The 14,768-nt window shown below is 36.2% G+C and overlaps 1 protein-coding gene across 1 annotated transcript in view; it reads right to left on the bottom strand.

Moving 5' to 3' along the window:
• Nucleotides 1–14,768, bottom strand: part of NBAS (NBAS subunit of NRZ tethering complex) — a 160,696-nt gene that overhangs the window by 119,719 nt on the left and 26,209 nt on the right. The window contains exons 17-21 of the mRNA XM_086875837.1: nt 13,916–14,067; nt 13,035–13,169; nt 12,686–12,764; nt 11,913–12,017; nt 11,494–11,630 (exon numbers count right to left, since the gene is read on the bottom strand). Of these exons, the coding sequence (XP_086731963.1) occupies nt 11,494–11,630; nt 11,913–12,017; nt 12,686–12,764; nt 13,035–13,169; nt 13,916–14,067 (608 nt within the window). The remainder of the gene's footprint in view (nt 1–11,493; nt 11,631–11,912; nt 12,018–12,685; nt 12,765–13,034; nt 13,170–13,915; nt 14,068–14,768) is intronic.

The following is a 14,768-nucleotide window of genomic DNA, read 5'->3' as shown; positions in this document are numbered from 1 at the left end:
ACCTTCTTAATGGAAAAAAAAAGGAGCTTTTATACAGCAAAGGACAGACAAGGGTTTCATTTCAGAAGCTGTTTCAAATGTCTGAAAAACTGCAGCAGAACTACTATGACAGAATAATATTAAGATTTTGGTAAGTCCAATTTCATGTTACGGATAGCTTTTTCCTCCAACATCAGGTCACATACTAATGTCTTAACTATTATTCTGTCTCCAAAATTTGTAATGCACTTTGTTAAAATTATTTGACGTTGTCAAGTCCTACAGGTCCTTTTGAGATTATTTCCTTATTAGTAAAACAATAAAATAACAATTGCTTTTTTATAAATTACCAGGCTAAGAAGATATTCAGTTGTTGGCAAGGACCAGCTGGCAACAGAAGGTGTAAAAGCAGCCTGAGGGCCTGTGCAGTTTCAGAGGCTGAAGAATTAGAATGCAAAGAACATGCACTAGAAGCTGCCCTTCCCTCAGTCTCATTCCTTCCCACAGCTCCACTAAAAACAGCCCAAAGAGTACCAAGGAACCTGTTAAAGAAGGTCTGACCCTCTCTATCAATTTCTCTCACTTATCTCTTGGCTGAGTCTCCATCCCTAGAAGGTATTTAAAAGACGTGGAGGTGTGGCACTGAAGGGCATGGTTCAGAGGTCAACTTGGCAGGGTTAGATTTGAAGGTGGACTCGATCTTAGGGGTCTTTTCCAACATAAACTATTCCATTATTCTACTAAAGAGAACACAAACTCTGCCCCTACCCCTCTCTTTTACAATCCGGCTTTTGCAAGAGTCTCTGATGCATTTACCTGACAATGGAGCAATAGGGGAGACATAGAGTAAGTAAATAATTACAGCAAGACCTCTTAGGAAAACTGCAGCACATGTCACTTACTGTATTTACCCTGAAAGCTGTCTTGCTCCCAGTAGTTACCTGCTCTTTCATGACTCTCTTAAGAGCTTCCCACCTGAATAAATCTTCCTATCTCAGAAGCCCAAAAGAAACTTTATGGAAATTTTCTTTGGTTTGGCTGCCCCTGCAGTGGTTGCTTTGGTTGTTATTGAGAGAAAGAAGTCTTGCAAAATAGTAAGGAAAGAGGTGCGCATATTTAATGGAAATTCAAACTTCAACGTTCTCCGCTTTGGACTAACAAATCATTAAAAGAGAAAATTACTACAAATAAACAACTACAGATGTTTAGAATGCAAATTTAAAACCACCCCTGCATGAATGAGATCTGAATGACAAGGAACCAAGACATCTCAAAATGCACACACACAACCCTAATGCTATGATCCCTCCATATGAGATTGGAAGGGGGAAAAAAAAGTAATGAAAAGAAAAAAGTTACTCAAGCCTGTACTGCCAAATACCACACTGAACACATTCTTCATAGTTTTGCTGTCATATCCAGCATACTTGCTATAGATGTGATGAAGTTGCATCCAGGACATATAGTTACAATTAAGAAGTCATTTCTTTACAGATTCAGCAGCACTAAAGATTTACAATTCTAGTTAGAAAAAATTGCCTATTTTTAACTGACTTATGCATCAATACAAATTACATATTTCTAGCCTCCAATTATTCTTAACATAGCTGAGTTACTGACTCTGATAAACAATTATTAGAGACTAAAAAGTTTAATTTTTATGCAAGCGTTACTTAGTCCGGCCTAAAGTCAACAGTTCCTAGCAAATGCTTCTTTTTGCAGACATGAACTCACCCGATATACCTAACTACTTTCAGAAAATAATTTACATTTCCCTCTTCCCATCTAAAAATTTATACTTTCTTCCCTATCCCTGTAACACAAAAGCCACTTGGGTTTGCCCTTAAATCCCAACTGCTTCAAATTTTTTTTTTTTTAAATAGACTTTAAAATAGAATCCTTTCCAAACAGCAGAAGTCATGAATTACATGCAGACTAAATTAAAAATAATTACCCTGACAGTGCAGGTTTATAATGTCAACTGAAGCTGAAAGTCTACTGCTTAAAAAACGTAATGGTTAAGAAAGATCTCACTCAATTCAAGTTCCCAGCCTTGGCCCTCTGTGAAAGTTGCTTTCCTTCCCCCTCTCCCTGCAACTCCAAAATCCATCAAGTAACAAAGTAATGTGCAACTCTGCCTCTGCCTGTTTTCTCAAAAGGGTACAATAAAAATAAAGGTGAAAAGTACAGAGACAAGCAATATGAATGACTAGAGGCAAGAAGTGTATGATGTCCCTTTTCTAAATGCCAGAGCAGATTGAAGAATCCTAGAAGAAAGAAACAATATACCAAGATTGTTCACGTTATCATTTCAGTTAAATAGGAAATGGTATTTCACTGTTCTTACTTCCTACAATAGTGTAAATACTGATAAGAGTGGGACTCATTTATAATAAAAAGCAGATCACACAATACTTAGCTATGCTGCTAACTACCTGCTGCATGGCATAGAAGATAAACCACCATGTATTTGGGTTCAAAACCAGAATGAATTCCTGGAATAAATTCTCGTGCAAATTTACTACATCTAGCTGATATTTGAGCCATATTAGAGATGTATGTTATTTCTCACTTGACAAACTCCAAGTAAATGTTGCAGTGTGCTTGCCTGTACCTATTTTCCTCTCCTGAAAACTACTGTTGGCCATTTGTCTTCTGACAAATCTACCAAGATCAATCTCATATTTCAGCACAAGGTTCTGCAGCAGTGAAACCTACAGCTGTCCAGACACCTAAATTCCAGAAGTGCTAAAAGCATACTTCATAAGTCTTTCATAAAAGCTTATTAAGAGAACTCACTGTGAAACACTAGAGGAAAAAATTTTTCATTTTGTGGGAAAGAATCATCATGCAGTGTAATCTTGACTGCAAAATGTCCATCTCTATCTTTTTTTCCCTTCTCACAGTAGAAAAAGTTAAATATTTTGTCAAGTATATGGATAAGCCATGGAAAATACTTCTTGAAGTATTTTCTGCTCTGCGTCCACTTGCCTCTTTAAAAGTATTCAGGTCCACCACTGGAATAAGTTGAGAGAGGAATTTTAGATTTTTAAATGCTTACCAAGAGTCAAGCAGAATTCAGAAACCATCTACTCTAAATGCTTCAAGAAAACACCACCAAAAACAGCTGCAGTATTTTTCATCCTAGTAGAAATCAGCATTTGTGTAAAGTCACTATTAAGAGGTTACTTAAAGTCACTATTTTCTTGGTGAGCTCAGAACACACACACAAAAAACCCCAGCCAAACCCACAGCACTCAGAGCTGACTCCTAACTATTCACATTCTCAACAACACTAATAAAATATGTAACTCCCTCTTTCCCCCCACATGACTGTATCCAACTGTCCTTACGATCTATCCTTGTTCTGAAGAGTTAATAAACTCTTGAATTTGAAATTAAATACAAGGAATGGAATAAACCAGTCTTGACACAAGCAAAGGATAAGACATCCCTGCACCTAAGCCCTTTATAAAGGCAAAGATTACAACACTCTATTTATCTCAATATTTATCACAAGGTTTGTCCTTAACTGATACTTATGCTTTAGCACAGACTATTTTTTTTTCCTCAGGTTTCTACTGTCAGTAATTTCATGCAGAGAGAGAGAGCAACAAAACTCTGGAAAAGTAGCTGTTAAGATGGAAGCAAGTCAACTGAGAAAGACTTCAGGTGTCAAAATACCACTGCAGTCTGAAAATTCGAAAACATGCATACAGATGAGATACAGACTTGAACACATATCTGAAAAGAAGCAGAACTCCCATTTTTCTACCATGCTTTTGTTTACAACACCTGTACAGCAAATCCAGCTGAATGGAGGCACATCCATACATGCCCTGCACACCAGACAGAGATCTAGGTGGGATGAAGTGCTGAATTCAGTATGCACAAGCAGCCTGTTGTATATACAGTGTCGACTGTGCTACTGGATCCAGAGTTCACTCTCCTTGTACTACAAAACTCTGCAGCTTTGCTCTTGCGAGTGAAATCCCACAGAGGTCAGAGACACGTGCAGGTTAAGTTTGCATTCCTGTGCACTTGGAATTCCAGACACAGCCATCGACAGATCACTGTAGTCACTAAGGCAGGTGGCTTTCTTTTCCAGCTGAAGAAACTATCAACTCTGCCATAGTATAACTGTATGCAAATATTAGCATGGCTTCAAGGTTTTTGGGTTTTTTTTCCTGGGCTTTGCTTCTCCCCCACCCTTTACCCTTCTCTCTTTTCTTTTCCACAGTAGAATAAATATGATTGGAATCCAGTAAAGTGACTGATTATGAAGGTATTCCACTCTGTTTCTTCAAAAGGAGATGACTTTTCCTGTATTGCTCTTTTCACTCTAGTGTTTACACTGGCTTAGCAATTCTCCCCATTCTTTTCTTTGACAAAAGAAGTCCATGCTATTGTGGTTTCTGTATCCTACCCAACTGCCATTTATTGAAACCTGCAGATTCTTTTTCTCTCCAAGGACAGGCTTTCAAAAGAAGAAGGTCTAACTCAGTTTTAAGGTCAGACTCCAATTCTCTCCATTACAAATACCAACTGGGGCTTGCTTTTTCCCCCCTTTTAAGCATTTAATAAAACAGGCCTGTCTCCAGGACTCCTCAAGCTGAATATCCATAATATTTTTTCTTTAAATACTTTCCCTTGTAAACTCATCCACATTGAATGTAAAGTGCAATTTGCCCCAACACATTTATGAAACAGTGTATTTCTGGTGAAAGACATCGATGCTTTTAAAAGTAGGTTTGGAGCATTTTGGAAGTAGATTAAGCTTTGCTTTGTCTTTTTTAATCATGTCTCCCTGTCTGAAAAATATTGTTAGAAACACTCATTAATGTCATCCTGAAAACCAAAGTCTTCTGGTAATGCTTTCTTAGTGTTAGTTACTTTCCCATGAAAGTTCTATAAACATAAGTTGTTTGTCACATTCCTTCTAAGAAACATCTTTTGATGGACCTTTCACATGACCAGTGTGCTTGGGAAGGTGGTAACTTAATTATCCAATCCCTGGTCATTGTCGAGAATCTATAATACTGGAGTCAGAGAATGAAGGTTGGTTCTTTCCTGTTCTAATGCTGAAAGGTATTCCTGTGAATCATTTTGTGTCCTTTAGCAACACATTAATTCCTCACATGGAAGTCTGTGTGTTTCATACAAAAAATAATTTAAATAGTCTCTTTTAATTTAATTTAGAAACTCTTTTGTCCAAAGTCTGTATCTTCTCAGATAGCAATGGGGAAATCAACACCACTTTCTGCTTCTCTGCAATTCTCTGAAACAGTTTTGTTATGTCTGAATTATTCCACAGCTGAGGATGAAATATAAGAATTGCATCCCATATAGTCTCACACAGCTGTGATATGTACTGCACTGTTCATATTGCATGCAAACATTCTTTTCTTTCATTATAGTATCTGAACAGTGAATTAGTAAATGCAGCTACAGATTTGATTACATGTATTTTTAGGTTTCCAATTGTTCAATATACTACAGGATACAGAAGTGGTGAGCTGAGAGAGAAATGCTTCATTTTCCATAAATATCCATAGGACGTGACAAATTTATCAAGGCTGAAGTACAGCTGCTGCCTAAAACATCATGCATTTTGGGAAACCTGATCTGCATAAACCTGTGGGAAAGGTATCCCACTGCTTTTGGCCACCAGTTAACTAACCTTCAGAATCCCTGCTGGGCACACTGCAATGACAGGTCTTTTGAAGCAGCTCTGCCACCAGAGGAGAAAGTTATAACTGATTTCATATAAACAAATCAAGCTATGTTTTAATGATATGGTTAATCTCTAATAAAATCTGGGGAGAGGAAAACTTTCTTCCCTCCTAAACAACTTAGAATGAATAATCTAAACATCAGAAAAGTCAACTAACATAACACAATCACAGTTCAGAAGCTCACTGAGGTGTTTTTTCTTCATGTACACAATTAAAACTGTGAGGCAATAGCCTGTTTTGAATCTGTGAAAGCTATTTTAAAGACAAAGCTGAACTCCATAAGATCAAAGCCATCTGCCACCAAATCATGAAAATACTACTTCAGAAGTGTACATTTATAAAGCATAATGAATGTTCCTGAGAGAAATTTTATTCTAAACCCTGTAAATGAACAACAAACAGATGAGGTAATGGCAGCAGTACACTTCATTAGAAGACTGGACAAGGCAAGACGAACTCCAGTTCAGAACTCTCCAGGCAAAAGACACACATGGTATATGAAGTCAGGGCAGGTCCAGCATTAACTATCCAGAAATACAAATTCTGTCAGTGTTCTTGTGGATAAGCAGCACAGCCATAGTTCACTTCACAAGCTACAGGCAGTTACGAGACGGCTGCTACAGGTCTGTCTGAAACCTTCTCCATGCTGAACACACTCATCTCTCTCAGCTGAATGACAGCTCAGCTCCAGCAGGTTCTGTGAAACTTCCCTCCTTCCTCCCTGGCAGTACGTGTTCTCCACATCTCCCCCATGGCTTCAAGTCTCAATCTCTTCCTCAAAAACTCCTCACAACCAACATTTGTGATACTTTCACCAGCTCACTGTCTGCAGCAGCCTCCTGGCTATAATGAGCTATTCCTACTATTATCACAGATTTGCACACAAGCAGTTTGCAGAAGAGTCTCTCCTCCCCCAAACCACTGCTCTATTTTTCACATGGACAAGAACATTCCCTGCTCCTACCAGAAGTCAATCGAGACAAGAGCATGAGTGTCATGATGACAAGTTAATCTTTTTCTCCAGAATTATTTTCTTCTACTTTATAGTAGAAGGTAAGATCTGCTATTTTTTTCTACCTAATACATCCTTGAAATAATATTAATCACACTTCTTCCTCTGAACTGTTTTTTTCTTCCTGTTAGTGCAGAGAAAAAAGACATGCATATGAAACATACGCCCTTATTATTTTCACTATAGCACTATACAAAGGAATTCAAGCAAATTCAAAACCAGAACTCACCATGGGATTAATTCTTTTAATGTGAACACCACTGAATTACACTAAAAACAAAGGCAGTTCAGCTTTACAAGAAAAAAAATAGTATGAAAAAGAGGGGACTATATATTAGACAGTTCTGCAGACATTCTGTTACCAAAACTACTTACATTCACACATAAGGAAAGGAAGAGATGAAGCTCTAAGAGCTTTATTGAAACTGCAGTGCCACAGGCAATAACCAAAAACCTAATTCAGGAGAAGGTATCATTATGGAAAGACAAAGTTACTGCTTATGAACTCTTAGCAGTACTTACTCATAGATGAAAGTCAACTACATGGAAATCTTCAGGTTTTAAAACCTTCAGTAAGTTTTTAGGAGATACTTCCACATTCCCATCCCAGTCCATCAGGCAAATGGAGTTCATCCACAATTCTCCAATAAAAATTCAGTTTATGTCACAACTGAACACCAGTATTTGAGAAAGTTAAGAAGCAAAAACACAGCAACATATAAAAAGTTGCTGTCTTAAGGGGAAGATTTTTACTATAGCATAATGTGCTATATAGCAGACTTATGGCTGCTGAGGGAACCATACATTTGAAGTTCCAGACTTGTGTGAGTTGAAAATGTGAGCAGTAATGTTCCAATACAGCAGTTAAGCCTAATACAAAGGATAAGAAACTTTAAAAAATAGAAAAATGCTCTGGTTATGTATTTATAACGGTGGTGAAACACTATTTTCCTGGATCACATTTAAAAACCTCAGGGCAACAGTCTTAACTACAGATTAAGAACACTAGCTACAGCTATTAAAACAGAGATTAAAAAGAGCTATCAGCTCCTCTGAGTACCTAAACTCCTACCACCTTCATTCAAGTTGTCCTAACAGATACAGTCTGTGCTTCTGATGGATCTTTGAGAAAGTGCATGAATCCCAATAAGAGAAAGCAGAGACACAGGAGCCATCATTATAAAAGAAGCTGAGAAATAATATGAATAAATTCTCTGCTTAGAAAGAGAACTTCTGAACTGTTCTGAGTTACCCCAAAAGATGCTAAGCTATAAAATATGTGCCAAAAATGAGAAACAAAAGGATATCTACCATTTGAGACTTATTACAAGGAGATACAGGAAAAAAATATGTATTACCTAATAACCTGTCACAAAAGGGAAAAAGAAACCAACTTTTTTTCTTTTTTTATTATGCCTTCTGTTATGTCTTCCTTGACTGACAAGATCTCAAATTTTTGTGATAATGCCCTTTAAATGCCATCTTAATGTAAATAACATGTCCAAGTACAAGAAAAACACCTGCTTTATGCCTATAGAATGCACTAAACAAAGGAGCTTTTCTTTCAGTAGGTACTTAGAATTTACTATCAGCAGTTGAACTGGAGGATGCAAATGAACAGTTATAAGACAACCTTTACAAAAACATTTCTTAAAGGTTAGGAAATCCTTCATATATAGCACTTGTATGTGTATTCGCGTTGGTGGTGGTGCACAGCAAGCAACTGTTTCAATGTTCTTACCCTGGCTGTAGATGGAGGTGCCTATTTAGACACCTCACCTGCTCCATGCACTAACAAGGCAGCACCTGCTATACAATCTCAAGTTTTTCCTCTGCCAGATTCCCCTAGAGATGGAAGAACTAAGTGAGCATAGAGCAATGCAGTGAATTCCCACAGGGATAAGTGTCACCTCACAGAGCTCCAGCTGGGAATCAACCCCCTCACTGTTCTAAGTGTGCCATGTACACAGACACAATACTGTAAATCCAAAACAGGGTTTCATCCTACACACAGGCAGATACGAAGACATAGAAAACACCTCCACCAAAATAGTTTCTGATTAGCAGGGGGTCTGGGCTGCAGGAAACTGAGCAACAAAGGCATATCAACAAGGTGTTCTTTAAGCAAGGCCACTGGATCAGGCTGCACTCTTAAACAGGCAGTGCCATCAGCTGATCTCTGTCAGTGGTCTCATCACACGCAGCACAGCAACCAAATACCCTGCTGAAATCGGCTGCTACAGACATTGCAACCAAGAATCGTCAGAAAAAACAAGGATCTAAAAGAAATCACAAGAAAGCAGCCTTTTTTGCAACTGAAAGGAAAAAAAAAAAACAAAAAACACCTTCTGAAGGCTACACCCTATTTCCCAACTGCAACTGTGTGAAATTTCAAAAGGAAAACCAGACAGTCATTTCCTGATTCAAATCTATTTGCCTAAATTAAAAGTTCATCAACACAGATTGATGCACTCTCACTTGTCCTGAAACACTTCTCTAGAAGCTACATAAGCTAAAGAGACTGTGTAGTAATGCTGCAATATTTTTTCTACTAATTACAACACTGGGGTTTATAATTTTGTAATGTTTTTCCTTTGTTCAGAAGCATATTAATTACAGTCACTACTTACAACTTTTTAATGTTCTGTGGGAATGAATAAATTTTATCATAATCTTGCTCAATCTGTTCATTTAGAGCAAATTACTTACTCTCTTCTAATACGAAGAAAACTAGACAGCACACTTATCACTTATTTACATGATATTTTATAACAATGACAACATATCTACATAATGTCAGTAATTTTATCCATACTAATAAACTCCTTAAAAAACAAATGCCAGACTAAAAGGACAATAAACTCACAGAAAATGACTAAGAACTTCAATTCTCTTTGATTCACATGAAATAAAGATTGCCAGAAGCCTCCTTAAAATAGGAAGAAAATTTTACTTTATACAACTTAAATCTCTTTCATTAGCATGTTATTCTCTATTAATAGATATTGTCATCAGTACATATTTAATTTATTTACATTAATAAAATATATTTTAGGGAGTATATTTAATGATATGTGAGCAATCAGTTTTGTAACAGAGAAACAGTTTTAGAAAAAGGTTATGTAAAATATACAGCGTATTTTTATGTTTTTATAAGTATATGGGATTTGTGTATATAGGGGTTGATCTCATCCGCATTTTGTAGTTGTCCAAAGACAAAAAACTTCAAAAGACACACAGTATTGTCTATTCTACAATCTGAGGGATATAAAGTGTGAACCTGCACATACCTAATCCTAGCACTGCAAAGTTCTGTCTGCTATGAGAATAAAGATTAAAAATATATACTTTTCAATAACAGACAAAACTAAGTTCTTACCCCATAACTTCACATCTTTACTACTAGATCACTAGTGAAATGCTGTATTTTAGCTGTCATCTTGACACTTGGCACGTAAGTCAGTTTTGTAAACAAACCAAACAACAATATAAAATAAAAACCAAAACCAAGAATAACCCTTCAGAAACATGCGAGTCTATTTATGACCAACAATAGATCAGAGCCACGTTTAAGATGACCATTCTTCTGTGTTTCTCACGTTCTAAACCTTAACAAAAGGGAAAAACTGGAATACGTTTTACCAATTTTGTAAACACTCCAATAATATCTCTCCATGGTCCTAACTTCTACCTTATAGAAAAGGATAATACAGGTGTTTTCACACCTTAACTAAATCACTAAATGTATTCCCAATACTACCAACAAATAAAAAGGGAAGCATTAGCTATCATGAAATAATGACAGCTCTTTTTCTTCAGAGATGACAAAACTGATATTTTAAGTTAGGAAAAGTTTCAGGAGAACAACTTGATTAATTGAAAAACCCTATTCTAAAAGGAGAATTGCCCAAATGGGACTAGTAAAACCTTGAAGTGAAAAGCTTAACTATAATAATGGAAGACTACAAAAAAAAAAATTTCCATTAGCTCCTCCAAAATGTTTCCCTCTCAAGTAAGGCTTCAAAGTCCTATTGTAAAATACCAAATAATAAAATCTGTCCATCTCATTATGAGCACTGAACAGTATGATTCAAAACTAATTTAATAATTGAAGTGTCTAAAAGAAACACTCTAAAAGCAAAGAAATCTTCTAATTAATATACAGGACATAATTATGATGTTCAAGGAAGACTCTCTTACAAAAATTTAGGTGAAATTTACAGTAAATTAACTTTTTATGCTGAAATTAAATAGTAGGAAAGTCTGTACTTAAAGCTTTTCATAATGCTACCTTACCAAGTTGAACAAGAATCAGTATCAAGAAAATTAATGATTCTGAAGTTACTGACTGCTTAAGTGTTAATGACTTCACAAAACAAATCCAGAAAAATGTATTTGCTTCCAGAGACCTAAACCCTTGTAATATGCATTTCCTAACACTGGCTATTACCACAAACCAATTAAAGACCTGTACTATGTGAAAATCTGGGCAGCTGCAGGTCAGAAAAGTCCATGTTCCCTCTTAGCTATGTAACAGAGCAAAGAATCCCTACTTTCTTGTTAATGACCAAAAGGATTCCACAAATGGCACAAAGTAAAGCAGAAAATGACTGGTCAAGTCAAGACCCATACAGACAAACGTGCTCTCAATTCCAAATAATAACCAATGGCAGACTGCCGTACATGGAAACTAATTCATAATCTAAATTCATGATTTAATCTAAAAACCATCTCTCTTTGAGCTAGTATCTACTGATGCATCCTTACCAAGCTTCAGGTAACAGCAAAGCATACTCATGTGGTGAGGTAGTCTCTGGAAAATTGGAGAGAATTGCCTGTCTGTGTGGAAGTAAAACTGATCCATGGAAAGTGAACAAAATTTCCAGGGCTCTGACGTTGCTTTCCTAAAGAACAGAACAGTAAGTTGCAGAGCTTAAGATTGATTTTGACTGAAAATGAGCAAGAAAGCTTAGGTCATACAATGAATAGTTCATTTTTATATTTTCTTTAGCAACAAAGAAGATAAGGTCAGGGTCACAGCATTTAATATTTAAAATCAAACAAAGACACCACCTCTTAAATTTCCACTGAGATGCAAGCAAGTTCAAAGGGAGGAGGAAAAAGCATTTTAGTGCAAAGAGCAACACCAAAATGACACTGCATTCTAGCAACATAAATATTAATACCCGAGCATAAGTTCTTGCTGAAAGTACGATATTCTGATTTCTGAACTTCTTAAAGAATTCTCCATCATAATGCTGCTCAGCTGCATGAGGCCCTCCAAGGATTTCCTTTAAAAAAAAAAAAGACTGCTTTTTATACAAGATTTACAAAAGCATCAAAAAGTCTACACATCTTTCCAGCCTAGGATGAGTAAGTATGAGATATATGCTGAAAAGTATGCTGGGTTTTTTGTTTCAGTATGAAAAAAACAGATGCATTTTTGGTTGATAAGCTAAGACAATTTTCTGCCTTATTTTAATTAAGGCTTAGACATCATTAGTTACATAGACATGGTAAAAGCCAAAATGGGAGTGGTGTGCATTGCGAACTGCAAATTTAAAATTTAAAAACTTAGCAAAATATAGTCTGACATTCCAAAAACTTTCACACTGGTAAGCTCAAGAAGAAAAAGATCTGTTAGAGAAACTGCACAGAACTTGCCAATTTGACTGACAGAGAAATCACAGCAATCCTGCCTGAGCTCCACATCCCATGTAATTGCATAATTCAGTTCCCTGCAGACACAGGATGTTCAAAGCAGGCTTTTGCCCAACTGCACCTCTCAAGACTAGAAGCCATCCTTTTGAAACAGTCACTTGAACAGAAAACAGTGACAGACTGTAGCCTTTCAGCAAGCTATAAACATTAATACCACAATAAATAACAAAAAAGGATAAGATTATATGATGCTGAAGTTGCAGGAATAGCTTTGGTGTGAGAACTCAGAAGAACTCACCTCATAGGTCTCAAGGCGATCAAGGTAAGTTAACAGCTTCAGCCTGCTACGGCAGAGCTCCTTCTGTTCCAGTGTCAGCCTGTGTTCAGAACAGGGATTTTCACATTTGCCATCAATATTTTACATCATGTACATATGAATACAAAGATTACACATTTTAATGACTTTGTGCACTGGGATATATCAATAAATAAAGTAAACTAAGAACTTGGACAAAATACAATGTCAATGATAAACCACTTTTCTCATAGGAATAATATATAGAAGAGTAATTAATTATGGTTTTGCAACTGTGTAGTTATTATAAACCTGTAATTCTGAATAAAACATGGCCTAGCATTTCATTTACTTTGAGAAGTTTACTGATAATAGCAGTTCTTGACGCTTTTTGGCCTCTTTTTCCTTTCTAGTATCCATTTCTTCATCTGGTGACAGAAAGTCTTCATAGGGAATTTCAATGTCCACTTCCCCTGGTAAGATAAATCTGGAAGACAAAATCAACAATGTAAACAATGAAGGGAGAAAAAAAAAAGAGAACTGATTTTTTAAGAGACATATTAAAACAGTTTTTTGTGTATGTTTTGCCAAAAAATCTGGGTATTTATAAAAAAATACTGAATTTTTTTGTTACAAACAAGCAGGGATTCTTCCCAAGTCAACAAGAGACACCAACTCTTGTTTCCACTCCCTAAAACAAACCAAAACCAAACGGGTTAAGTTTCTAAATTCCATAGCCAGCAGTGGGATTGGCAGCAGCTCGATAGTATGCAATGGTAATAGAGGACTGCACAAAGAAAGAACACCCTCTTTCTACCACCAGAAACTGAACACTGAGAATTGTCTCTAGTGTGTCTTGCTTCTGCTTGATCAATACAATTAAGACATGTAACAAAACACATTTATAGGGTTAACTGCAGCTTTGAAAAGTATCAAGAGAAGAAGAGTCTCGTAGTAAAATACTGACATCATAAATTCCCTCTGATGAATAAATTACAGGGCTTGTATTTGCAATGAACACTGTATTTTCTGTACATACAGAGGAAAATTTATAGGTACTTTGTGGACATCTACAGAATAGTCTGAGTCAAAGCATGACCTATCTTTATGTCTTGCCAAAGCTTCTCAATATTTTCACTAGCAGCTGGTAAGAAAAAAATTTTACCAAATCACTATAAAATACTTTATATACCATTCTTTAAAAAGAAAACAAAAAAAATACTCTTCCCAAACCTGCCACCATCTTCTCCTTTTCCTATGGCCACAAGAGCCTCCAAGTCTGTGCCTTTCAAGCCATATTGAAGCAGCTTCTTAGCAGCATCCGCATTTTCTGGAACTCTTTCCAAGCACTCATGAAGAACCCATGCACGTTTCTTGATTTTGCTCTGCCCAAGAACAAGAGCACAGACACCATGTTACATGGTCCAATCCAAAGCAATGGAACCAGAGATTATGTTTAAGTTTCCTCACATATTTCTTCCACTTAAGAAAATGTCAAGCTCCTCTGGTGACTGACAATGCAAACCAACAAAAGAGATGAGAGCACAATAAATACAATTCCTTCAGAGTATGTGTGGCAGAAAAGGGCACAGAAATACCAAATGATTTAGGAGAACTTCCACAAGAACTGGAACCGAAGTTATTTGTATTTTCCAATTAACATCACTCCTTTCTACACTAAATAAAATGTGCTGGTTTGGGGGTAAAATATGTGTTTTATAAACCAAGTATATATATGGTACAATAGCACTAGAATCATTTTCAATAATATCTTCTTCATATGCCAGTGAGATTCTGTGACAGAAAAGGCAGCAGAATTACAAAATACATTTGCCTTAACTGATGATCTTTGGTTGAAATTACAGATCACATAGAGAAAGGCTAAATTTTGACACTCAGTCAGTATCTGAGTTGAAAAAAAAATAATTACGTTTATCTTGATCTCTTGTAATATTTTAGCCTAGACTAACATACCTATCCTTACTACTATATATATACCTATATTATTAATACTATATCGACTAGACTAATACTAAACTTTATATTCCTATTCTATACTAACAGTATATTTCTATTACTAATACTT

The sequence above is a fragment of the Cyanistes caeruleus genome, chromosome 2 (genome assembly GCF_971803275.1).
Source record: "Cyanistes caeruleus chromosome 2, bCyaCae1.hap1.1, whole genome shotgun sequence".
Classification (NCBI taxonomy): domain Eukaryota; kingdom Metazoa; phylum Chordata; class Aves; order Passeriformes; family Paridae; genus Cyanistes; species Cyanistes caeruleus.
This window is presented reverse-complemented; position numbering and strand designations above follow the sequence as displayed.